The 27,110-nt window shown below is 43.8% G+C and overlaps 1 protein-coding gene across 1 annotated transcript in view; it reads right to left on the bottom strand.

Moving 5' to 3' along the window:
- RBL2 (RB transcriptional corepressor like 2) overlaps positions 1–27,110 on the bottom strand; it is a 910,854-nt gene that overhangs the window by 269,886 nt on the left and 613,858 nt on the right. The window contains exon 18 of the mRNA XM_044082019.1: positions 13,694–13,962. Within this exon, the coding sequence (XP_043937954.1) occupies positions 13,694–13,962 (269 nt within the window). The remainder of the gene's footprint in view (positions 1–13,693; positions 13,963–27,110) is intronic.

Genomic DNA, 27,110 nt, shown 5'->3' with positions numbered 1-27,110 from the left:
CTCTTAACAAAACTTGGGTTGTATATGGATTTTTTTAATTAATAACCATTTATTTTTCCCATTTTGATAATGTATAGCTTTTAATCATAATCAAATTGCAAAATACACAGCACAGTCTTGCACTGAAATCTAGAATGTGCAGATAAGTAGAAATTCATAAAATCATGTAGTGCTAATGCCCTAAAAGATGCAGAAAAATGCAAATGAGTGCATAATGATAAGTAAATGCAAAACAGTCTAACAAGTGCATAACTAATGCAAATGACCACTGGAGCAGGCAGGTCATAACTTATAGTTATCAGGTGCAAAGTGAGACTAGGGTTTGCATATGAGTCAGTATGCTGAAAGCTGAAGCGCTGCAACAGCAAAAATGCTTGGTGCAGCAGACATCACTGCAGGGCAGCACTTACTGAAGGCAGCTGGTGTTGTCCCAGGAATGTGATGCAGCTGTCCACACCAGCAAGCAGCTAGTGCTGTCCCAGGAGTGTGATGCAGCTGTCCACACCAGCAGGCAGCTAGTGCTGTCCCAGGAGTGTGATGCAGCTGTCCACACCAGCAAGCAGCTAGTACTGTCCCAGGAGTGTGATGCAGCTGTCCACACCAGCAAGCAGCTAGTACTGTCCCAGGAGTGTGATGCAGCTGTCCACACCAGCAAGCAGCTAGTACTGTCCCAGGAGTGTGATGCAGCTGTCCACACCAGCAAAAGCATCTAATGCTGTCCCAGGAGTGTGATGCAGCTCTACACACCAGCAAAAGCAGCTAATGCTGTCCCAGGAGTGTGATGCAGCTGTCCACACCAGCAAAAGCAGAACTGCCACAGTTTTTAAAAGGAACGCTTGAACTTCTTGTTTCTGAGGTTTTGAAACGGTGTCAGTCACTATCACCTTGGGTGTGGATAACGTCTGCTTTTCCTCTTTGCAGTCCCTGTGCTTATTATACTCACTTGGACTCCCTTCTACATTTTAGGACATTTACGTGGCAGATTTTTTATGTACACCTCTTTCCTAATTGTCCTACCCTATACTTCACTTTGCTTGTTCTTTCAGTTACTTCATAGGGTCCTCTCTTCTCGGCATAGGACTCTTTTTCAGTTGTGGAGACCAAACCCCAGTCTTGATCTTCTACTTGAAATTGCCTCCTCCAGGCACTCCTACTGTAAACCCTTTGTTGTCTAGTTTGTGCTCTCTCTATACTTTCTTGCACAATTGTCACTACTACTTGTACTCTCTAGTTCAGATCAGTGTAATGCCCTAAATCACATTAAAGTGTTTCTTTCTCTTCCTACATCTCTAACTTCACTGAATAGCTTTTCTGGTGCTTACCACACAACAACTTGTATAGACTAAATTATGTAGAGACTTGGGACACTTCTCGGACTGCAGACATTAAATATGGCAACAGGTAGTCCCAATTTACCTGTCCTTTTTCTATGACCTTTCTCAACAGTGATTTCAGGGTCCTGTTAAAATGTTTCACAAGCTCGTTTATTTGGAAGTGGTAAGTGGAGGTCCTCAGTTTCACCTGAAAACGGTGTCAGAGGTATTTCATGATTTTACACATAAAAGGTGTGTGTAGTCTATAAAGATCTTTTTGTGTGCCATCTTCCTAAGGAAATGGCAACACCATCTCTTTGGTGTAACCTTGGAGTTAGTTTCCTGAGTGGTAGCATGGTATGACACTACTAAAATAAACAAGTGTCCATTGCTGGACTTCAGCAATGGTCCCACAAATAACCAGGGAAATTTGCTTAAAAGGAACTTCAGTTACAAACACTGGAATCTAAGGATTCCTGAAGCATGGGTTAGGAGCTCTCATTTACCACTTAGGGCAAGTGGCACAATAGTTTTCAATTTCTTTTAGGACATCTGCCAATAAAATAAAGTTGCTATGTACTTACCATAACGTTCCATGTGAGTTGTTTATCTCACCTTTATTCTCACTGATGGGTTCGGAGCCGATCCTTGGCTCCGACACGGCCGATAGCAAAGCTCAAGGTTTGCCAGTAGCTCGAGACCAAGCCCCTTATCCCACAATGCACTGCTGGAATTACCTCAGATCTTGTTTGCTGCAAGTATATATACACTTTTATTTATTTCTACAAGGAAGCACTTCCCGAAGGGGAAGAAGAAATATTGAATAACCAGGATGGTACTAGCCTCTAAGTCAACTGTCAGCCAGGAGGGATAAGGGGGGAGAGACATGAGAATAAAGGTGAGACAAACAACTCACATGGAACGTTATGGTAAGTACTTAACTTATTTATGTGAAGTTGTTAAATCTCGCCGTTTATTCTCACTGATGGGTAGCGTCTCTAGCACACTCAATCTTGGGTGGCTCATGGAAGTACGTTTTTCAGTACAGTGGAACCAAAGGAAGACCTGTCCCTGAAAGCCTTATCTACTTTGTAATGTGTGATAAAGGTATGATGCTTAGACCAAGTGGCTGCAGCACAAATATTGTCAAGGGGCAATTTAGCTTGAAAGGCAGAAGACGTAGAAACGGCTCTGGTAGAATGAGCCTTAGGTTTGTGTGTCAATGGCATGCTCACATTCGCATAAACAAAGGATATACAATCTAATAACCATTTAGATAAAGTCGTTTTAGCCACTGGATTACCTTTTCTGGCTTCTGAGAAGGAAACAAAAAGTTGATCTGATTTTCTAATATCCTTAGTTCTGTCAAGATAAAATCTGAGTTGTCTGTGTACATCAAGTTTGTGCAACATGTATGTAAGACTGGCAGCTCAATGACCTGATTGATATTAGATTCAGAACAGACTTTAGGCAAAAATGAGGGATTTGTTCTGAGAGATACTCTATCAGCATGGAAAATCTTGCAAGGTGGTCTGACAGATAATGCTTGAAGTTCTGACACTCTGCGGGCAGAAGTAATGGCCACTAGAAAAATAGTTTTCCAGGATAAATATCTGAGATTACAAGAAGATCACAAGAAGATGCTGGTTCAAAAGGGGGGAAAATAATTTGAGACAGCATAAAGTTCAAATTCCAGGGAGAATAAGGAATTTTGACTGGAGGTCTCATGTGAAGACCACCTTTAAGAAAAGTTTTAGAAAACTTATGGCCCATAACATTTGAGCCACCAAATCCAAGGTAGAAATTTGAGATGGCAGCTAACTGGACTCGAACTGTAGCAGCTGCTGCCCCTTCCTTAAAAATCTTTGTCAAGAATTCTAAAATGGATGATAATAGAGCTTGGAAGGGGTCAATTTTCTGTGTGTTGGCCCAAATTGAGAATCTTTTCCACTTACTGCAGTATAATTTCCTGGTGGATGGCTTGTGAGAAGACAGGAGAATTTGTCTTGTATCTTCTGAAATTTGAATGAAGCCTGGCAGTTAGGGGAAGTGGATTAGCCAAGCAGTCAGTTTCAGGGACTGCAGGGAAAGATGGAGGTCCCCTGACGGGTGCGTCAGAAGGTCCGGAACTGGGTCCAGGATCCACAGCTCTTCCAACAGGTGATGGTGGAGAAACGGGAACCAAATCGAAGCCAGTAGGGGGCTATGAGGATAACAGTCCTTCCCAGCGATTTTGCTTTCTGTAAAAATCTGGGTATCAATGGGAAGGGTGGGAATGCATAAAGGAGACCCAAGGGCCAATCGTGTAAGAGTGCATCGCTCGGGGGATGTCCCGGAGGTGGTATTAGGGCAAAGTAGCTTCTGTATTTTGAATTGATGTGGCTGGCAAAGAGGTCGCAGCAAGGCTGGCCCCATTTGTGGAAAATCAACTCCGCAACCTGTTGTTTGAGAGACCACTCGTAAGGGAGCAATATTGCCCTGCTTAGCTTGTCCTCTATCACGCTGGATTTCCCCGAGATGTGCATTGCTAACAGAAAATGCTGGGATGACACAGCCTATTGCCAGACCCTGAGGGCATCTCGACAAAGGGGGTAAGACTTGGTTCCACCTTGCATGTTCAAGTACCAGACTACTGACATGTTGTCCGTCTGAATTGCAATAGTTCCTAGAGGAAGAGAGTCCTGAAAGTTCTGTAACGCCAGAAGTACCACTCTCAACTCTAGAATATTGATATGCAGACGTGGCTCTTGATCCGTCCATGTGCCTTGGGCAGTCTTTCCCTGAAAATGCCCCCCCCCTATCAGGGAAGCGTCCGTGGTCACAGTGGCTACTGGGGGGGAACAAAGGGTCTTCCAATTGTGACATGGAGATGTCAACCACCACCGAAGGTTTCTCTTGCAAGAATCTGTGATGTGAATCATGTGATGCATCGGTAATTTCTGGTAAGACCACTGAGCAAAGAGGAGCCATTGAAGAATTCGCATATGTATCCCTGTGAGTGGTATAGCCAGGATTGCTGTCGCCATCAAACCTAGCACCTTCAAGACCTCCGCTGCTGTAGCTTTGTTCTTTGACACCAGTGAGCTGACGTGTTGGGGGAGAAGTGCAACTCTTTTGATTGGAAGACGTAGAGTGGTAGTTGAGGTATCTAACTCTGCTCCTATAAAAATGGTATGCTGCGATGGCGATACGGCAGACTTTTCGAAGTTGATTGTAATGCCTAATTGATGGCAGAGTGTCAGTGTATTGTGTTGCCTGAGTCAATTGATGCCTGGTGGTAGCGTTGAGGTGCCAATCATCTAGGTATGGAAACACCTGGAATCCTAGATGCCTCAGGTGAGCCGTGACCACTGCCATGCATTTGGTGAACACTCTGGGGGCTGTAGTGAGACCAAAGGGCAGGGCTCAAAACTAGTAATGGTTGGCTCCCAGCCAGAAACGCAGGTGATCTCTGGAGCGTCTGTTCATCTTTATGTGAGAGTACGCATCCTTGAGATCTATGGAGCACCTCCATTTGCCTTTCCCTAGGAAGGGAAGAATGGACTGAAGCATGACCATTCAGAACTTCTCTTTCCTTACGAACTGGTTGAGTCTGCTGAGGTCCAAGATAGGTCTCCAGTCCCCTGTTTTCTTTGGTACCAAAAAGAATCTTGAGTAAGTTCCGAATCCAACTTGGTCTGCTGGGACTGGTTGGATGACTCTTTTTTTCTAGCAATTTGTGGACCTCTACAATTGCTTATTCCCTGAGACTGGGTGAAACATCTAGGATTCTGTTTACAGGAATGGGAGGGGTAGAGAACAGTATGAAATATCCTCTGGAAATTATGCTTTGTACCCATGTATCTGATGTTATGTTTAGCCAGGCTTCTGGGTACAAAGACAAGTGACCCCTGACTGCCTCCACAGCCGAACAGCCGGGCCCCCTTTCAGGAGTGCTGGTAGGGTTGTCCAGAGAACTGACCCCTGTCACACTGTTGCTGCGGACCCCCTCTGCCGCGGGGGCAGTGTCTTCCATTTAAACCCCCTCCTCTGCCTCTAGAGGGGGTTTCTCCACGTGTGTCCTGAAAGGCTCCCTGTGCTTTTCGGAACCACATTTTCCCTCCCCTAGGGCCCTCGGGGTAGGGCTGAGTAGGGGTAGAAAAATGGACTCCAACGGCAGATAAGATCTTGCCTTCCTGCTCACACCTGGTTAAAGTTTCCTTTACTTTAGGCCCAAACAGTGATGAGCCATCAGCTGCATAAGATATGAGACGCATGGACACATTTACAACTGAGTTTAGGGTAGCGAGCTGTGCGTTGACTTTGTTGGCAACCCTTGCAGCTACCGTACCCTGGAGAGCATCTCCTAGCTCTTTCAGGAGACCTCTTTGTAGTCTCGTAAAATGGGTTAAGTAGTTCAGTGATCGCAGAGAAAAAGTTGCTGAACTAAACATGCATTTCCCATATCTATCCATGATCCTAGAATTTCTGTTAAGAGGATGGATAGATGCGGATGTTTCAGACACTTCCTTTTTGGTGGCTGCAGCTACCACCATGACATCAACAGGCACTCCCTTGGTCAAAAATGGCTTGTCCACTGGGGCAGACATGAATTTATTTGGCTTGCGAGGGACAGGTTCCATGGCCTCCGTTGACTCCCACGCCTTACGAGAGAACAGTTCCATGAGCTCAAAGTAAGGCAGAGACGCCCAAGAAGTGGAAGGTTGAGACCCAAAAGCCTTCAAGAGCACGGACTCGTCCTCAGTAGGGGTCTTGGAATGCCAATCGCCCCTCTGACTAAGGATCTCTAATATCTCCACAAAGGAGATATCCTCAGAGGGGGATCGAGGGAACCCTTTCGACTCATCCAAGTCCGTATCAGATGTCAAAGACTCCTATGGGGAGTCTACGTACCTCCTCTTGCACAGTCTCTTCCTGGGCACCTCCTCAGTTGGGGGATTTGGGGAGGTCTCAGAAGAGCACGGGAAGTCCTGTGGGGGTACTTGAGGCTCAGGGTCTCTACGCTTAGGGGGATCGGTAGACGAAGAAGCAGACACAGGAGCTTGAGGGGAGAGGGAAGGCCGAACCGATGCTGACGTTGTCTTGGGAGACAGGACTCTCCTCATAGCATCGAAGGCGCCATGGCTCCGATGAGAAGAGGTAGATCCGATCCTCCCGCACCAAAACCATGGGCTCCAAGCCCGAGGTAGGAGCCGAAGACCCGAGAGGAAGAGTCGGCACTGACAAATCGGTCCGACTATCCTCCCCAGATCCGATGGGAGAGCGTCGGCTCCTAGAGTCTTCTGTTGGCGCTGAGAACATCCGAGAAGATAGAGCCGATAACACCGGTGCGGGTATCGGCTCCAAGGGTTCAACAATCATCGGTTCAGGTTCCTTCGGCTCCAAGGGTCCAGTATGGCTCGGAGGAGGAGTAGACAAATCCGGTTCAATGGTCTTCGGCACCGATGAGCTGGTCAGAGCAGACAACAATTTGGCAAGTCCTGGTGCCTATAAAAGCTTCTGCACTAGCTGATCCATGTCCAAATCAGATAGGCTGACTGAAGACTTAGATGAATGCATCGAAGCTGCTGACTGGAGCAGAGGAGAAGAGGGAACCTCAGAGACCGGCTCCAATACTGGGAGCTGGCTCCGAATCAAAGGGACACTCGGTTCCGAGATCTGTGGAACCGATGACCCCCCCTCTGAAGTTCTTGCCTTTTCTTGCAACTTTGGGATCCGAAGATTTTGAAGATTTGGAGGATTTGGAAGACATGCTAGCATCTTCCTGGCTACTCAACACCTCATAAAAGGAATGCTGTAGTAATCCCCTGTCAATTAGCTTCCTCCTTCTCTCCAAGAGGACTCTTAAAGAAAAGGAATGACAAATGCTGCAAGTGTCTTGGAGGTGTTTAGCCCCCAGACCGTAAACACATTGAATGTGACAGTCAGTGACGGACATTTTCTGTCCACAATTTGGGCATTTCTTGAATCCCGATATAGGATGGGACTTTTCCTTGTCATCCGACATAGTAAATAGTTTCAGTATACTGGTTTTTGTATTCCACTAAGTCCTTCCTTTCCTTGTAAAGACCCACACTAACTAAGGAAAGCAACTAAGCCCAAACCGGGCACTATCTATGACAGAGTTAAACTATAAATTTACAAATACAGGGCTAAACAGGCCCACTGAGAAAAAAACCTGACTAGAAGAAAATAGAGATTATTAACTCTAAATAGGGCTAAAAGGCCCACACAAAACAACTAAGCCAACAGGGCACTAACTATCAGAAACTACTGATTCTACTAAAATTTTAACACTAACACTCAAACTGTCTATATATAAATATCTAAGAGAAAAAAGAAGATTTTTATCAAAAATTTGCTATTTTTTTTCCACAAATGGTCCAAGCTAGCTGGATCACTGAGATCTCTTTTGTCGCAGCAAACTAGATCTGGAGTAATTCCAGCAGTGCATTGTGGGATAAGGGGCTTGGTCTCAAGCTACTGGCAAACCTTGAGCTTTGCTATCGGCCTTGTTGGATTGGCTCTGAACCCATCAGTGAGAATAAACGGCGAGATTTAACAACTTCACATCTAGACCCTTTCTTCAGTCTTATCCATGCCTAAATGCCCTCCAAACACAACTGTGAGCCATTTTCAGGACTACCTGTTTGACAGGCTTGGGTACTAACAACTGCTGCATAATCTCCTCTCTCTCTTGTTTGCTACCTCAAAGGAGGGGTATGTTAGGGAGATCCTTCCAGGAATTATTCCACCACTACACTGGATATGTCCTCTCTAGCATGGCTCAGCATTTAATCTTCCCACTGGGCTTTTTAAAAACTCAATGGACCTATGTGGAGTTCAGACAGAATGGGATTCTCCCCTCTCACATACACATCAAGAAGTAGAGCACTGTATTTCCTGTCATACTAAGGCAGACAAAGCAGTCTCCATACCCCAGTTCTCTCCAAGGAAATGTGGCTTGCTGAAGTGCTCTGCAGGATTTTCCTTGATGTCACACTCTTGGGGTTTCTCCCTTATCTTTTACACTGTCCTGGAGTCTCATCCTTACTCTGGGTTCTTGGAGCTTTGTCTCATCTTTGGGTGCTCACATACCTCTGCCTTTACTGGCAGCTGTTGTGGTAAAGGGGGTCCTCCCTTTCCCCTGATAAATGTATCCACACTTTGGTCTTCCCACAGCCCTCTACTGTTATCCTAGGTCTTGGAAAACGCTGAGATCTGTGTCTCTATATCTGTATTATACCCATTTGTATGTTGTGTTATTTCAGCACTTGGGGCTAAACCAGACTGTTCAGAATTTTCCTCTTTCCTCTATTTCCATACTTTCTGAAGAAAGGAAAGTTCTTCCCAAAAATTAGGCCATGGGTGAGAAAGGGGGATTACAATGACCAGGCATAAGACCACTTCCAAAATTGGTTTGTATTTCTCATCTAGGTACCTGGATAGTCCCTTTTCTCCACAAGGATATAAACACTTTCAACAGACTTCTGTGAGCAGGCTTTCTTTCTACAGACATATTGGTGTTTCACCAGCGTAATCAGGCTGCCAGAATTTAGTAGTTCCTGTAACCCTTGTCCAGTCACTTTAATTAGGCACTTAATCAATGCAGGGCTAGCACAATAACTACGCACACTAATCTGATCGTACATAAGTTACATTCCTTGGCCTTCTCACTTATTTCATACTCTCTCTAAAGGCTTCAAAAGGAGTTTCTGACTTACTTTCCTCACCACAGTACTTAGTAATATGCCATCACCTGCCACATTAAAAACATAAAATAAAAAGCATGGTCCCCTTTATTTTAACCCCAATTGTATCTACTGATTTGGTAGGTGATTTCTAACATTAATTTTCACAACACTGTATTTCTTTAAGCTGGCAAAGCTTTCAGTATCTTGTAGGCCCACTTGATAACACCCAACTCTTAACAACTGCTAGCAAACATTTCTTGAACTTGTCTATAACAAGCACTTCTATCTTGGTATCTTTATACTATTAAGAGCTTACATTCTAATGACAATTTTACAACATCCTTTATTTCAAACACTTGTGCTCTTACAGTTTTATTCCTACAGAAAATCCAGTCCTGAAACTGCTGTGCCACTGTTTCACTGTAAGAATCCTACAACACGCCTGCTATATGTCTTAGACTTCATTCCAGTGGAAGGCACAGTTGTGAAGTCCTGCTAACCTGTAAAAGCATATGTTCATAGCACACACTGCCTTACTGGCATTCAGGTAGTAGTGCCCCCAACCTTACCTTATTCTCCACAGGGATAGAGTTGTTTAGAACTGTCCTCTTCCCTGTGTTTGCAGAGTTTCTTAAAAAAATGAAAGTCCTTCCCAAAAATTAGGTCATGGGTGAGAAGGGGGATTACAATGATCAGGCATAAGATCACTTGCAAAATTGGTTTGTATCTCTACCTAGGTAACAGTGGACGTCTTCGACAAAATCACCAGGGCCATGAATGAGGGTAAAACGGTACACACCACTTATCTAGACCTAGCCAAAGTTTTCGACACAATCCCCCACTTGGGGATCATAAATAAACTTACTGAGTTCGGCATAAACCCCTATGTCATCAGACGGATAGCCAAATGGCTCACTGAGAGGTCACATGTTGTCCGAAAAGGTGAATCCACTTCCGATAAGAAACCTGTTACTAGCACTGTCCCACAGAGCTCAGTTTTGAGACCCCTTCTGTTTGGTATATACTTCTCTGAAGTGAAGGCCACTGGCTCACCAAGTTTGCTGATGACTGTAAGCTGGGAGCAACGACTGAACCCCCAAATTATGTTGACATCCTACAAACAAGTCTAAAATGACAAACCACAGTACTTAGCATTATTAGGCAAAGAAGGGTCAACCCATCTCTAAAGCCATGGTCTGAGACTAAATGCTCAAGGATGCATAAACATACCCTTCAGTAAATCAGATATCCCTGCAAATTATAATATAGACAGCACACCCTAAAAGTAAACCCAGTGCTAAGGGACCTAGGAACACCGTTAGACAATAACCTAAACTTTGCCCACCAGGTAGCTACAGTGGTGCAAAAACTCTTTTGTGTGACTCAACTTATAAGTAAAGGCATGGCATCAAGATCAAAGGAAGTTATAGTGCCATTGTACTCAGCCCTCATATGACCCATTATCGAGTAGACTGCTCCTTTCTGCATGTACCTAACCAGGCATTTACACCAGCTGGGGTGGCCCCAGAGATTTCTTACTAATAAAATACAAAGCATATGAAACTTTGAACTGGGTAACTATTACACACTACCTAACATAAAACTTACATCCTTTACTGCCTAAGAAATTCTCCTTAAGTATTGTCTATACATTGCTTAGTGGCTTTAGATTGCCAAACCTACTGAAACTAAAACATTTAACTTCCTATGATTAAATTTTTATCTTTTTTCGGATTTGTATTGTTTAATTTAGTCAACTACTGTACCAGAATTGTAACCTTTCTGAATAGTTTTTTTTGAGTGTAATAATTGTTATTAAAATGCTTTCTATTTGGAGCTTTTCACCCTGGGCCTTCACTGAAAAAGGGCTTCAGCTCAGTCGGACACTCCCGGTCAATAAATGTAAAATAAAATTATGCAAACCGACTAAAGGGCCTACCCTTTAATCTGTCTCATATCATATATTGAGCAGGGACTTATGCCTAACCTACAAGGCATTCTCTGATCCCGTCCTGATGAAAATGTTATATATTTGCAAGAAAAATTATACAAGGGTTACACTTTCCATGGACCTGAACCTTATTTGTGCCTCTAACAGAACTTGCTGAAGAGAGAGATTTTTATCTCAAAGGCTACATCATCTATGGAATAAACTTCCCATCTTCCTAAAACACAGAATGTCCAGATTTTTGCCTTATATTTTTGGTCTATTTGTAGTTTTCTGGCAAATCACTGAGGATTGAAGTCCCTAAATAATGACATCCATTTGAATTTCAGACGTCATATCATTCAGAAAATGAATGCTAACATGAATCGTGCTATTCTATTAACTTTATACATTTATAAGAGCAATATTTTAAACCCATCCCTATTTTAAGGCCTTTTTCCACCCATTATTTTAGGTTTTGTCTGATTTGTGACATTAAGAGGTTGACAGGTATGACTGACTCCTCTGGTATTGGTTTTTGTTACACCCACTATGACAAGGCACATCCAGGCACGGTAAAAGCGCATTTCACCACAGCCTTTTCCTCTTCAGTGCCATACTAGAAAAGAGTGCACTCTACAAGTATTCTAGACGCAGCAATTTTGGTCCCCTGTCCGTACTTTTATAAAGCACTACAAGCTGGACATCCTTTCTGAATCCAAATCAGGCTTCACTAGGACCATTCTTCATGGCTTCCTGGACCCTTATCCTTCCTCCTCCCAGATTGGGTAAACCTTGAGAATCTACCCGACTGCCAGTAAGGCAGTGTGTTATTTGAACATAGTACAGTTGTGTAAGTTCTACTTATCTGTAACAGTAAATGTTCAAAGAACACACTGCCTCACTGACAGTACCCACCCACCATCCCACTTTTTGGATGTGCACAGTTTGGTGTTTGGGTTGTTGCTGAGATAGTCTTTATTGTTGTGTGTGTGTTTTTGGTATTTGGAAGACTAGGGGCTCTCAAAACTTGTGTTTCCATCTTCTCTTCGTGTTGAACCTTAGAAAACAGAAAGAGTGTTGTCTGTAGGTCTGTCAGTCCCTGTACTACCAGGTGATTGGGCCATTACTCTCACACACAAGCAGTGGGAGGGATTCTGAGCTTTGACTGACTGCCAGAGAAAGGTAGCAGGGCACTACTACCCATATGCCAGTAAGGCAGTGTGTTAGCTGAACACCAAACACTCTACATTACAATGCACATATGAAACTTTATACTATGTAACTATATCTCTATCTACATATATATAGCATGTGTGGTGATTCTCCATTTGGAAGGATACACATTACCCAAAAGGTATATAAAGATGTGTAAATAATGACAACAGCAGTGTTACAAAGAAGTAACTGTAAATAATATCTATAGCAGAGTTAAACAGAGCTAATTATAAGTAGTTTGATGTTTCTTTGAATCGGTAGTTTTTCAGAACAGAAAGATGCCTGGCTTTATTAGTGATATCAGGTTTGTTTAATGAGCTACTAAATGTAAAATAAAAAAGGAGAAGAAAGCCCAGCCAGAGAGAAATTTCCTTCTGTAAAAGAAGACATGGTTTTCAAGCAGCAGGTCTGGGACAAGTAATCAACAACACTGATGGAAAACCTGAAAAGAGAAACTATAAACTGTTACTGATTGAGGAATACAGAGTTCTATCAACTCTTTCCTAGTAGTATAAGAAAGGTTCCTTCTCTGGTTTTGATTAAACCATAAGACTTTACTTTTGCCTGGAAGAACCTCCCTCTAATTTCATTTTTATATAATAAAACTGAATTTTAATCTTCCACATTTTATATATTCATGTGTCTTCATGTGCAAATAGACAGACACACACTTGTGCAAGAGCATCTATACACATATGTATGTATGTGTGTTGTATACATATATAGACACACATGCATATGTGTACAAAGATGCGTTTGCATACATCTATGTGTCTGGGTAAAATGTATATATAGTTTTAAAATTATTACACTTCCTAACAAATAATGCATCTGGACATTATTAACTACAATCAACCATTTCTACACAGACAAAAATGTAAAATAAAAATGATATGGACAAAGTAATGTGTTTCATAAAAGTAAGCTGAATATTTGTGTATGTAGGTATCCCATTAAACAGAGCAAATATCATGATGGTGGTTCCGATAAAATAACATTGTATGTTACCCACTGACTGAGTTAATAGAATAATGTATCTTTGGTAACCTGTAAAGCTATCCAAGTTTTGGATGTGCAACTGCCAATCAAACAGGCCCTGTGTTATCTCATGTCATCTTTTCACCAGCTCTCTGCCATTAGCAGTGGATTCCTTGAATTCCTACACTCAAGAAGATACAAAAAATAAATCACTGAGCTGCATGCCTGACGCTTGCCACATGTGCTTAAAAACTTTTAAAGAAAGTAACTTGCTGCAATATCAACAAAGTTTTTTTTTCTTTTTTTTTTTTTGCAGAGGAGCTTCACTTCCCCATCTCATCCTTATGTGTATGCTCAAAAAAAAAGCACACACACATCTCGGATTTCCATACCTCAGAGTGAGGGGAATTCTCTGAGACATAGCAATTTCAGAATTTGCACTGAAAGCCACAAATTGTACTCCCAGTGCAGAACATGTTACAGACTTTCTGATTTGCCCCATAATCAATGAAATGACCTCTCACAGAAACTTCCTGCCAAATGTCAATTTCATATTCACATACCTTTCTAATAAACAGACACAAAGAGCCCATTTTTTTCTGTTTTTGACTCGCTGCTCCTTGTAGTGTCTGTCTCTGTTGCTGACCTGGGGATGGAGTCACTTTCTGAACCGTGACAGGTCCTGCCATCTGCAGAGTGGTACCTGTTATCTGCTGAGTGGTAAGACTGCCAGCAAGAGTCTGTGCTGAAAGTGGTGCAACAGTCTGTGACTGTCCACTTACACTGAGCTGGACAGGAATAAAAGTAATTGCTCCATTTTCTGTGGCAATACCTATAAAGAAAGAAAAAAAGCAGTAAAATGTACAAGTTTTCACATACTACATAAGTCATCAAATTAATCTAAATATATTCAAAGATTGCACATCGCTAACACGTTAAAAAAGTACCCGTTGATCTTTTACAAATGATATGTCTGAAGTGCTATACTGTAAACAGCATCTAAAGCAAACAAATTATACATTCCACTTAATATACTTAAAAAGTGATTTTGTCCTTCTATCACCAATAGCTATAAAGAAAAACTGCACGCACACACCTCAGTTTTCACAAGATATTATAAAACATGTAATATATAAATTTTTTATTTATATACAAAATAATACATGTATAACAGTCTAATATTAATAAGTGACACTGCCATCAATGGGTAAGAGTGCTCCATGCATGGGGACAGAGCAAAATGTAAAGCTGCTGAAAATAAATGATTATGTCTTAAAAAATGATATAGTTTCCCAGTAATAACATGTGGCTATGAAAAGTGAGCTGTAAGTAAGGCAATGCCCTGAAATATAAATGTTTTTGAGCTGTGGTGCTAGAAAAAAAACTCTGCATATTCTGTGGATTGCAAAAAGATCAAATCAGTCAATAAGAATGTTAAATAAACCCAAGCCATTCACTAGAAAGTCATATAGTAAAACTAAAATTCAAGTACTTTGCACATAATGTGAAGACAGGACTCATGACAAAAGAATCTTTCAATGGGAAAGGTCGAAGACCAAAGTAAAAAGAGGCATCTGAGTCTAGGATGGAACAGACAGCAATACTGAAGTTGTTTGTCTTTTTGGCTTTTCCCGGTTAGGGGTCGCTACAGCGGAACTCCGGTCTGCTAATGATTGGCAGTTGATTTTTATGGTGCTGAGTTGCCAGCCCGACGCCCAACCTTCAATGAAGGCACGCCCACTCAGCATGTCTTTCAGAGGCCACTCGACCGTGGGGAGGACATGCAGACTCCACACAGAAGGCACTCCAGCCGAGAATCGAACAGAAGAACCTCTTGCTGTGAGTCAACAACGCTACTGCTGTACCACCGCGGCTTAGACAGCAATACTGAAGTAATGAATATGAATTTGCAATAACTTACACAGGCTGACATACAGGCTTGGTATGCTAAAATGCTAAAATCCTTAAGATCTTGAACAGACAACTAAATGACAGCAAAAGAACATGCAAACTTAAGACATACTCTGGATCACAGGGGAAATCGAGCATAAAAGAAGTATGTGCTAACATATTTACTGTATAATGTACAAATAGCACTGGACAGAAATGTCTTATGATGTGAGATGACAAGACATAGAGAAGATGAGATGAGTTAATTCTAATATGAATACAGAGTACTTAACATTGTCGAAAACGCTAGGTTTTGAACAGGCACTACAAGTGTAAAACCCACTGCTGCAGTCCGGACAAGCCAGAACAGTAGGATTAGTAGTGTAATAAAGTAAGACAAGTGAGATTGCTAGTGGGTAAATTATACAGGAAAGAACTGCTAGTAATTCAAAGCACCATTCAGATATATTAAGCAGAACAGAGATCCCAGTTAGGAGAATCAGCTGTGTCATATGCACATATTTTCCAACAGCATACATCTGGTACAAGAATAAGCTAATGCACAATGTCTTCACTGATTTCTCTAACACAGACACTAAAGCAACCAAATGTGACATGGTAAAATCTCCATACCACTGGCAGACATGACTAGGGGACTTAACACCTGTTTTATCACTACGTTTAGGCACACTTAGCATACATTGAGTTTCTTAACATGGGTTCATCACACAATGAGTGCCTTTTTAACAGATTAACCAGGCCTGGACAAAGACGCTTGTGTATGGCTGCAGAAGAGATGCTGATCAGGTTTCTTCAACCTAATACTTTCAATGACTCACAGTAATAACAGCAGTCAGTTAGTTCAGCAACAAAATAACCTATTCTATAATAAGCCAGTTTCAACTTATTGTGAAATATGATTAGTAAGACCCTGTAGTGCAGGGCAACCATTTGCAAAGCACTAGCCAATGTTTGTCGATTTTCTAAAGACAGCTGACACCTCACTCAGTACAATGCAGCCATCTTTATACTGATTCCACTAATTAATGTTCAGATTCTCTAAGGTTAAGGTTCCTATCTAATACCAAACCCAAGGTATTTTCAACTGTTCACCTCCTCGGTGGGTCCAGAGGAACCATCTGCACTTAGCATTGCAGACAGCAGAAGTACACAGTCTTTGATCTTTTTCTCATTTTGCATTAATCTACTGTTGTTAAGCTACTCCATGAGCTACCTTCACACAGCACGGTAAGAAATGGCATTTTTCTACTCCATACTTTCGGCACATTTTCTTAGACTGATTTCAAACCAATTTACTGCTTTGTGAAACATAATTGTGTGAGCCCTGGTTGATGTGCCAGAAGGCATCCACAGTGTTTTCTGACACCATTCAGATGCTATCCTGGACAAGCAGAAACATGACACCTGGAGAGTCATGACATGTAAACTAATAAACTGAATGCACTGGTGAAGACACAGAGGTACACACTGAGATGGAGATCATCCATCCTCTTTCAGCACCACAGGTGTAGAACCCCATAGCCGGCCTTAGGCATAGGCCAAGTAGGCAGCCAGCTAGGGTGCCGTTGTAGCAGGGGTGCTTTTCCAGTAATCTGGATAGTGTAAGTAGACCAGGATGGGGGCACCGGATGCTGTGTGTGTGTGGGAGAACTATGGAGCCCTTTTGCCTAGGGCACCAGATGACCAAAGGCAGGCCCTGTAGAAGCCCCACTCCTGTTATGATTAAATGACAGCCTTTCATGGCCTATTTCCAAAGTACTGCCTTTTAGGTTCATAGCAGGTTACTAGGCTAATGGCCCTGGAGCTCTTACAAGCCTAGCCATATTTATTCTGCTGTTTAAGAGGGGCAGGTACGAGCTATGTTCTCACATGAACTGGAAGCTTGTTCCAGAGAAGTGGCAGTCTCTGGGAGATGTATCTATCTTCTTCATGACCTGTCAGAGGCTAGGCTAAGATCCCTGAAGCGAGTCACCTTCAAGGAGATTGACTTACAAACGTGCAGCATTTCCATCAGGGCCTAGTCAGAGACTGCCCTATAAGCCATGCACAGGTCACCCCTTAGTAACCTGTAGGAGACAGAATACAGTGACAGGGCTTTCAGTCTTTCCGTGTAAGACTTGTTTTGTGTACTCTCTCATTTCTTGGTGAGAAACCTCTGTAGTCTCTCCAGTTTTTGCAGGTGTCTGGCGAGATATAAGCAAAAGGAAGCATTGTACTCAATTACTGGTCTGATGAGGGCCAAGTATAATGGAATTATAACATCCTTGGATCTAGATGTGATGCCTTTACTTATAAGATGTCTCACATAAAAGAATTTTCTTACTACAGTGGATACATGGTGATCAAAGTACAGATTGCTATCAGCCTGAGTACAAAGATCATGTAAACTGGGTCTACACTTAGGGGGGTGCTGTCTATAGTGTAATTAGCAGGGATGTCCACTTTCCCAAAGAGAATAACAGTGCATTATTTTCAGTTAGCTTCAATCTATAGCTTTGGCACCAAGCATTTGTCTGTGTTAACCCTATATGCAGTATATTAACATCATTGGGGGACTCAATGACTGTTCCCAGTTTGCAATCATCAGCAAACTCAGTCAGCCACAGGCCATCCAAGTTTACCTAGACGTCTGAGAAATAAATTCTGAACAGTAAAGGACCCAGCATAGCACCCTGTGGTACGTCTCTGGTAACTGGTCTTTTGCTAGAAGTGGTCACCCACTTTGACAGTATGTGTACTGTCGGTGAGCCAATTGGCTACACATCTAGTAATGCAGGGGTTAATTCCCAATTGTGAGAGTTTCTCTATAATAACCGAGTGGGGGACTGTGTTAAATGTTTGGTTAGGTCAGGACAGGTGGTATGCACTGTTTTTCCCTTGACCAGGCCTTGGCGACTTTCTCGAAGAAGTCAACTATGTTTTACAGACATGATCTACCTTTAGTGAATACAAACTGGGTTGGGTCCAGAGTTTGGAGATTACTTATGTAGTTAATAAGGTCCATAATTATTCTTTCCATGGCCTTGCAGATGAGACTAATCAAGCTTATAGGCCTATAATTCTGAGGGTTGGTTGATGGTCCCCCTCTGTACAGACAGATTACTATTGCTGTCTTCCATTCCACCATAATAGAGCCAGTTAGCAGGCGGTGGTTAAACACGGATCCAACTAGGTCTGCCAGGTCATGTTTTAAACTGTTTAAAAGGCAACCCGAGATGTTGTTTGGTCCCACTGATGTTGTGTTTTTGGCCTTGGAGAGCGCCAAGATGACCCGCTCTCTTGAGGTAACAGGCTGAGGAATGGTGGCAGGTATATGCTGGGGGATGACTGGAGGGGACAGGGTGGGGGGTGAAGTTTGCTCCAAATCTGTCAACTAGCAGGTTGGCTATTACCTCTAGTTCAGTATGGGTGGTGCCATCCCCAATCAGTTCAGCTCATAGCTGGGTATTCCCTTTTAGATTGTGGACATAGTTAAATGCCATGTGATTATCCTTCGCTAGGGAGGCTATCTTTTCTTTGTAATTAGCTTTGGAGGACTTGATAAGATCTCTAATTTGTTTATTTAAGCTAGAGAGGGATTTCTTCCTCTGCTGAGTCAGTTCCCTCTTGTTCTTGGACACCAGTTTCTTTCTTTTTTCAGCAAGACCTGGTTTTAAACTGATCAGGGACAGCCAATTCTACACACGTGGTTATACAGGGCACTGGTGTATATCCCTGCATAGCAGTCCATGTTATCTGCGTTCAAGGGGCTATAAAACTTCTTATACCATCACTTAGTATGAGATAATTTGCCTTTGAAAAATTCTTAAGGGTTTTTTAGCTTGATGGGGTATCTGGTCTAATAATTACATTTAACGAAACAGATTTATGGTCCAATATTACCAGGGAGGACATCACACGGGGGGGGGGGGGTTACAATGCTCTCCCACATTAGTGGGTAACTATGTCCAGGACATCTGAGCCTCTTGTGGGTGTGCTGACTATCTGCTCAAGAGCATTTGCACTGATAAAGTGCAAGAACCTCTGAGCCAGCATATTTGTGATCATGTACGTTTCCCAGTGGATGGCAGGATAATAAAAGCCACCCATGAGTAAGGTGCTGGGTTGTATGGCAAGTGACTCTAATACGTCCAGGCATGCAGTATGCTTTTCCTGTTTCATGGTGGAGGATGTATAGCTAGCTATGATGTGGTAGCGGGCTTTGCCTATAGTTAACTGGACATGCAGTAGCTCAAGACAGTCATACTGTTTGACCAGTCTTGAGGTGTATTTATCCTTAATGAAGATGGCTACACCTCCTCCTTTGGTTCTTTCATGCTCAGCTTGTGGTCTGAATGTATGGAAGACATTGTAGCCCTGCAAGGCCAGGGTGCTTTCCGCCCCTTTGAACCATGTCTCAGTGACTGCACAGATGTCAGCATCTTCCAAACAAAGGAGTGCTTCCAGGCAGTGCAGTTTCTTGTTTAGACTCCTAACATTAAGCAACAATATTCAGAGTTTAACTTGAGAGGATTTTGTAATATTGGGAGGTTGATTATTTTGACACTGCCTAAAAAAGGCACAATATGGGTGGCTAATGCCTTTGCCAGTATCTGAAAGCCTAGAAGAGGCAGGACCATCTCTGGCAGCCTCTCCACCATGCCTAAATTTTCATTTTCCCTTTTTCTTAGATTCATAGTTTCATAAATTCATAGCTAATTACTAGGCTAGCTTTCTTAATGGGCCATTTTAAAACTAATCAATTGCCTTCCCAAAGGTGAAAATCAAAGTTACCTTGTGTCTGTGAATCAAGCACCTTAACCATTATACTAAGCCCCAATCTTTGTATAGTTGTTTGTGGGGGAGAGCTTAAGAGCGCAATGATGTGGCTGAATATGATCAAGTCCAGAATTCACATGTCATTGGTAACACTTTTCCAAGCACAGATAAACCCAGAGAACTGCGGCTCTGTGGGTAGACCCCCACTGCAGTCACAGCTGCTGCAGATGGACCAGTAGAGTCATCCTCTTAGACAGCTTGGCCAACTCAGGAGGAGGAAAATCAGTGTTACAGTTTAATGTGTTATCTGGTCCATGAGAAGGATTCTTCTTGTGGTTAGGATCTGCTAAGTCTCTAAGAGGAAGTAGAGGGGAATACAGAAAAATCATGTGAAAACCCACTTACTCTTCAAAAGGCCATCCACCAAACTCTGAGATAGCCCTTCTGAAAGAACCCCAGTAGTGGGATAGGCATCTGTGATGGAGATTTTGAGTTTCTCCTTCTTGGAGAAGAGTTTTACTCAGGCCATGCTGTGCTGGCACACAAGTGAGCCTGTGGCCCCAGCAACAGCAACCACATTAGCTCAATAGAAAGTCTACAAAGAAACCTGCTCTTGAAGGCAGAGAAAGCTGTTAACCATATCCTACTTGAATCCAGGCTCCAAGAAGGAAAAAATTCTTCTGTGCATGTTCCACTTTGGAAGACTGGAAATCTGGTAGCTGAGGCAGTAGCCGAAGGCCCCAAGCCCCAAGAATGGCAGAGGATTTTATTATATTACCTCATCTGTCCAAAGGTTTACAGTCCTTTTTTGGTGACAAAATGTTGTGGCCTCTGAATGGGGTTCTAGACAAAACAGATCAAACAGAAGCTGGCCTCAGGATGTCGACTCAATGACTCTCTCTCTTCTCAGCATGGAGACTGTAAAGGGCTTCTGCCTGTCTGGAGACCCCAGAAGCAAAGTCTGGGGGCTTTTAAAACAGCAACCAGCTCCATGTGACAGAGGGACACAGCACAGCCTACAGCTCAGACATCTTGATTTCAGGTAGTTGTCTGGTCTGGGGGACTGGGAGGAGTGATGAGGCAACTGCCTTCTCACCTGCCTCTCCCCACCTTCAGGAGAGAAGCAGAAGCATGTATTCATGGTGTACACGCTGCCTACAGTACCTTGTGAAGACTGGATATAGGGTGAAAATGCTCATCTGTAGGCGGGCTAGCAACGGCCCAATGTATGCCCACCTCATGTAGGGGAAACAACAGTGATTAAGAAAAGAAAAAATCTCTGATATTGGCTTGAATGATGGCCTCACCATATCCATGTCCTTGTCCCAGGATGAGATAAACAAAATTCATCAAAAAGTGTAATGCAATGGCTCTAAACGTCAGAAAAAGTGTGAAAATATTAAATGGAATACTATATGACTGGCTTCATGGGGAGTGAGGGTGATGACCCAGAGCTCCTCCCCCTCCTTACCCAATTAAATACTCACACATTTCGATGGAGAAGGAATATAAGGCAAAGACAAGTACATGGAGGGCCTCATACATCTTAGGATTTCTCTGGAGTGGTAATATGGGTGAAAAGAACACTATGTCCTTTATCTACGTCTTGGTTAGTGGTCTCTAGGTCGTCAGACTTCTCATCCTTATGTGAGGCTCAGTAGGAGACAATCACCCCCCAACTGTTCCAGGAGTGATCCTGTGCACATACTCATGTAGATACAATCATGCAGTGAGTATTCAATTGAAACTCGGCCACAGAGATGTGATGCTCAACTGCACATTTGAAAAGAGCAATGTATAGGCACCAGAGTTAATCAGCATGCCTGTCACTGGCATCATGCCAAGTTACTTATAACACAAGCTCTTACTAATTATCAAGTATCTGATATCCATATTCTTAACTACAAGTCCCAATAAGGGAAATCCCAGTGGAACCCTCTGAATCTTTTTGGGCCCAGGGCCAAGCCCTACAGGGGAGTTCAAAACCTCAGGTATCCCCATCCATGGCCTGGTAACTCTAGAGAGACTACTTTCCACAAGCAGGGTGTTTTTTTAGTAAGATCTGGCTAATCAGCCAGGGCTGGGAAGCATTTTCAACTGCTACACACCTGCTGTGGCTAGGATCCATGTCTGTGCCTTCTCTAGGCTCCTTGCTATCTAGTGAAATAAAGGATGGACATAAGCCTGAGCCCTCACAAGTCAAGGGTGACACTGGTACCTGTCAGGACCAAAGGCTGTTTTACACATGGATTTACTTCTGAAAGGGCTAGGGCTAGGCTTAGGCCTACACCAACTCTTGGTCTTAATGATGCTACTCCATCTGAGAGGTACATCGCAAAGAACTACAACCTGGGATGCATAGTAGGGAAATTGCATGAATTATGCATACTCAAGAGCTTTGCTGATTTTGTGAACAGTACTGAAAGAATAGTGGACAAAGAAAACTTTGAAGTTAATGTACTCCTAAAATTATTTATGTATAATTTTATACTACTGTCGATTTTTGTTGGGTGTTGCTTTAGTACAATGAAATGTACAAATCCTGTACTGGCTATGATACAGAATAGTTCTGTAAAATCTTACCATAACCATAGATGTCCTTCTCTTCCATATTGCAGCATTCATAACATGAGGGATTCCCCACCTAGGTGTCCAGAATGTCCAGTCAGTATACAAAAGATTTAAAATACTGCAAAGTACATGCAACGATGCACATAGACTAGCAACCAAGTAGGACATAAAAGTGATGTCTGCATGTACCACTCTTCAGAGCTGAATGGCCCAGTCAGAACACCAGCCCAAGGATATGAGGTGGAAGCAAAACATCATCCAAAGAAAAGCAAGGGGGAAGGAGGGTGGGAAGGAATACTGCAACATGGAAGAGAAGGACATCTATATGGTTATGGTAAGATTTTACACAACTGTTATATGTCCTTCTATTCCCATATTGCAGTATTCATAACACAAGGGTGAGTACTAAAGCTCATGAAAGGGAAAGGGAGGTTGGAACAGAAGTCTCTATGAAGTCATGCAGCTTGTAATGTTTGGTGAAAGTGTGGAGAGAAGAACATGTAGTTGCCTCCAAAATAGAGGCAGTGCCCAAGCCTTTGAAGAAGACCCCAGATGAAGCCCTAGCAGAATGACCTTTTACTGAGGACGAGAGAATTTTCCAAGGAAAACATCACAGAAGGAATTGGCCTTAGAGAGTCAACTAGAAATAGTCTGTTTAGATACAGGCTTTTCTAGCGCCACAGGATGAAAGGTAAAAAGAAGTTATGTACTCACCATAACGTTCCATCTGAGTAGGTAACTTCATTTGTTTGCAACCTGTGGGTATCTGATTTGAGCCGGCATCTTTCCTAGCAAAAGATCCAAGCTCCAAGCTCCTCCCCTACCCATAATGCCCTGCTACCTCCCTCTAACCCTCAGATCAAGTTTGCCATCGTATCACAGAATACTACCATAACACAAGGAAAACTACCTGAACATCCTAACCTGATGTCATCTGGGAAGTGACATACCATGATCCTTCAAGGACGAACTACAGGTTAGGGGGACGGAGGGAGGGTTGGTTGCAGACAAATTAAGTTACCTACTCAGATGGAACGTTATGGTGAGTACATAACTTCTTTATCTGAAGTAGTTAACTTCATTTGATTAGCAACCTGTGGGACAGAGTCCCCAGCTACCAACAACTTGGGAGGCCCTTATGGGAGGATATTCCGGAGCACTGCAGAGCCAAAGGATGCCCTTCCTCTGGAAATCAGATCCAATTTATAACGTGTAATGAAAGCGTGAGAGGAAGCCCACATAGCAGCTGAACAAATGTCATCCAAAGGGATCCGCGACCAGAAGGCCGCAGAAGTAGCCACAGAACGGGTAGAATGTGCCCGAACCCGCACGGGCTCAGGTCGACCAGAGCTTCTGTATGCGAGAAGAATGCATTGTGAAATCCACCTAGCTAAGGTTACCTTTGTCACTGGTTTACCCAGACAGGACTTAGCAAATGAAACAAAGAGCTGTTCTGATTTTCGAAAAACAGCCGTTCTGTGCAAGTAAAATCGTAACTGTCTATGTACATACAAGCAATGGAGTCTATACTCTCCTTTGTTGTGATAATTATTGAAGAAGACAGGCAGGTTGATTGATTGGTTGATGTTGGCTTTGGAAGCCACTTTAGGCAGAAAAGAGGGGTTAGTCCTGAGGGAAACTCTGTGTTTATGAAAAATGATGTACCGGGGCTTACTACAAAGAGCCTGAAGCTCCAATATCCTTCTAGCTGAAGTAATAGCAATCAGGAAGACAGTTTTCCAAGATACATACTTCAAGTTGACCAAAGCTGCGGGCTCAAAAGGGGGACCAGTCAGAGCCTGGAGAACTATGGTTAAATCCCATGGAGGAACTGCTTCCTTAATAGGGAGTCTCAAAAGAAAGGTACCTTTCAGAAAGGTCTTGCAGATCTTAGATGATGCTAGGGGGCCAAATTTGTTTCCAATGTGAAAGTGGGAAATTGCTGTCAGTTGAACTTTAACAGTTGAAGAACTAGCCCCCTGATGGAAGATTTGGGATAAAAAAAATCGAGGACTGCTGGAATAGGAGCCGTAAAAGGATCCAAATTCCTATGCTCCGCCTAGATAGAAAAACGTTTCCATTTACTCTTGTAGACTTTTCTGGTAGAGGGCTTATGAGTGGCCACCAGGATGGCCTTAACTGAGGATGAGATACCGGGAGTCCTAGCTATTAAGGGAACTGGATCAACCAAGCCGAGAGCTTGAGGTTGTCCAGGTCAGGGGTCCTCAATCCCAAGGGGTGAGAAATCAGATCCGGAAGAGGATCTAAGATCCAGGGAGGATGCACTAGATGAGACCATAGGCATAAGAACCATGTTTGACGAGGCCAGAATGGGGCTATGAGGATAACTCTGCTCCCCAACCGATGAGCTTTCTGCAAGAATTTTGTCATCAACGGAAGAGGAGGATAAGCATAAAGAAGACCAGATGGCCAAGCATGAACCTGAGCATCTCTGGGGTTTTCCCCTGGAGGGGGAATCAGAGCAAAAAACTCACTGCACTTTGCATTCGAAGGCAACGCAAACAGATCGCAGAAAGGTTGACCCCATCTGAGGAAGATCTGTTTCGCTACTAAGGGGTTCAGAGACCACTCATAGGGTGAGAGGATAGTCCGACTCAGCTTGTCCGCAAGAATGTTTGACCGACCCGATATGTGTGTTGCTATGAGAAAGCGGTTGGTGGATATCGCCCATTCCCACACTCTCATGGCCTCTCTGCAAAGTGGGTAAGATCTGGTTCCCCCTTGCTTGTTGATGTACCAGACCACTGACATGTTGTCTATCTGAATTACAATAGTCCCTAGAGGAAGAAGGGCATGGACAGCTTGCAACGCTAGAAGCACCGCCCTCATCTCCAGGACACTGATATGCAAAAAGGTCTCTGTGTGAGTCCACGTGGCTTGAACGTTTCTGCCCATGCAATGCCCCCCCCACCCGAGGCGAGACGTGTCCGTGGTCACTGTGACTTGGGTGGGGACATGGAGAAGGGGCACCCTTCCCGGAGGTGCTTGGAATGGAGCCACCAAAGTAGAGATTCCCTGCAAACCCTGCTGAGAGGAATAGGGGCAGACAAGGGATGAAGTAGAATGGACCACTGGACCTGTAAGGTCCATTGGAGAATCCTCATATTCAGACGTGCGAACGGAGACAGGTTGATGGCCACTGCCATGGACCCCAGAGCCCTCAGGACTAACTCCGCTGCAGGGGCCGAGGACTGAAGAAGAGCCAAAACATGGAGGTTTAGATTGCGAAGTCTGTCCGACATCAGAAAGACTTTGGACTGAATTGCGTCTATCCTGGCCCCTATAAAATGCAAGATTTGAGTAGGCTGAAGGGAGTTTTTCTTGTGGTTGATCGTGATCCCTAGATAGCGGGCGAGATGTAGGAAATAGTCTCTCGCTGAACATAGTAGATGCCTGGTGGGGGCGGCTAGGAGCCAGTCGTCCAGGTAAGGAAAGACCTGTATTCCCTGAAGCCTCAGGTGGGCCGCTACAACTGCCATGACCTTGGTGAACACCCTGGGGGCTGTGGTGAGACCAAAGGGTAGGACCCTGAACTGATAGTGGCTGGCTCCCAGCCGAAAGCAGAGAAACCTCCTGGATCGCCTGTCCATTAGAACGTAGTAGTACGCATCCTTGAGTTCTATGGAGCACATCCAATCATTCTCCTGTAACAGTGGGAGAATGGATTGAATGGTGACCATCCGGGACTTCTCTTTGGCAACTGACAGGTTCAGTGTGGACAGGTCGAGAATTGGCCGTAAGTCCCCCCCGTCTTTTTTGGCACCAAAAAGAACCTGGAGTAAAAGCCTGATCTGGACTGACCGGGGGGGGACGTGCTGGATGGCTCTTTTTTCTAGTAGCTCTTTTATTTCGAAGGCTGCTACCTCCCTCTGACTGGGTGGTACATCGGGGAGGCGCCCCGACCGGGGAGGAGTATTTAGGAATGGAATTGAGTAACCTCTGGATATGATTCGGAGCACCCAGCGATCTGTCGTAATGGACTCCCAATCTGCTAGATGCTCCGAGAAGCGCCCCCCGACTGCCTCCAGAGAGGAGCAGTTGGACAACGCCTCAGGGTTGCTGCATGGGTCGATTGGAAAAGGGTTCCCTCGACTCAAAATTCTTTGGCCCCCCCTCTGCCTCTGGGCGGGTGTCCACCCTGTCTTCCTCTGCCTCTGAAGGACGAGGGATCCGAAGTGAAACAGGATTGTTGGGATTTCCGGAATCACATCTTCTTCTGTCCTCTTTAGTTCCTGGAGAAGAACATCTGAGGAGCCGAGAAGCGGATCCCGATGGCAGACGTTTTCCCGTCCTTCTCGCTCTGGAGTAGCGTATCGCGGATGATTTTGCCGAAAAGCGTAGAACCGTCAAAGGGGGCATTCGCAAAGGATGCCTTGAAGGGTTCTGCAAAGTCGCAGAGACGGAGCCAGGCCTGTCGTCGTAAGACAATGCTTGTTCCGCTGGCTCTAGCTGCTCTCTCCGTGGCATGGAAAAGAAGCCGCATAGAGGTGTTTGTGATAGACTTAAGAGTGGCCATTCGCGCCGAGAAGGTCCGTTTGTCCTCGGTCGACATAGACTCTGGGGGTGACCCAGCGTACTCTTTGATTAGGTCCCGCTGGAGTCGAATCACATGTGCCATATAGTTCAGTGACATTACAGAGAAGGTCGCTGAAGCGAACATCTGCTTTCCAAGGCAGTCCATCATCTGAGACTCCTTCTCTGGAGGATGTACCAAGGAAC

This window comes from Protopterus annectens, chromosome 8.part1 (assembly GCF_019279795.1).
Source record: "Protopterus annectens isolate FY-2018-M chromosome 8.part1, PAN1.0, whole genome shotgun sequence".
NCBI lineage: Eukaryota > Metazoa > Chordata > Ceratodontiformes > Protopteridae > Protopterus > Protopterus annectens.
The sequence above is the reverse complement of the archived record's forward strand: the minus strand, read 5'-3'. Positions and strand labels throughout refer to the sequence as shown.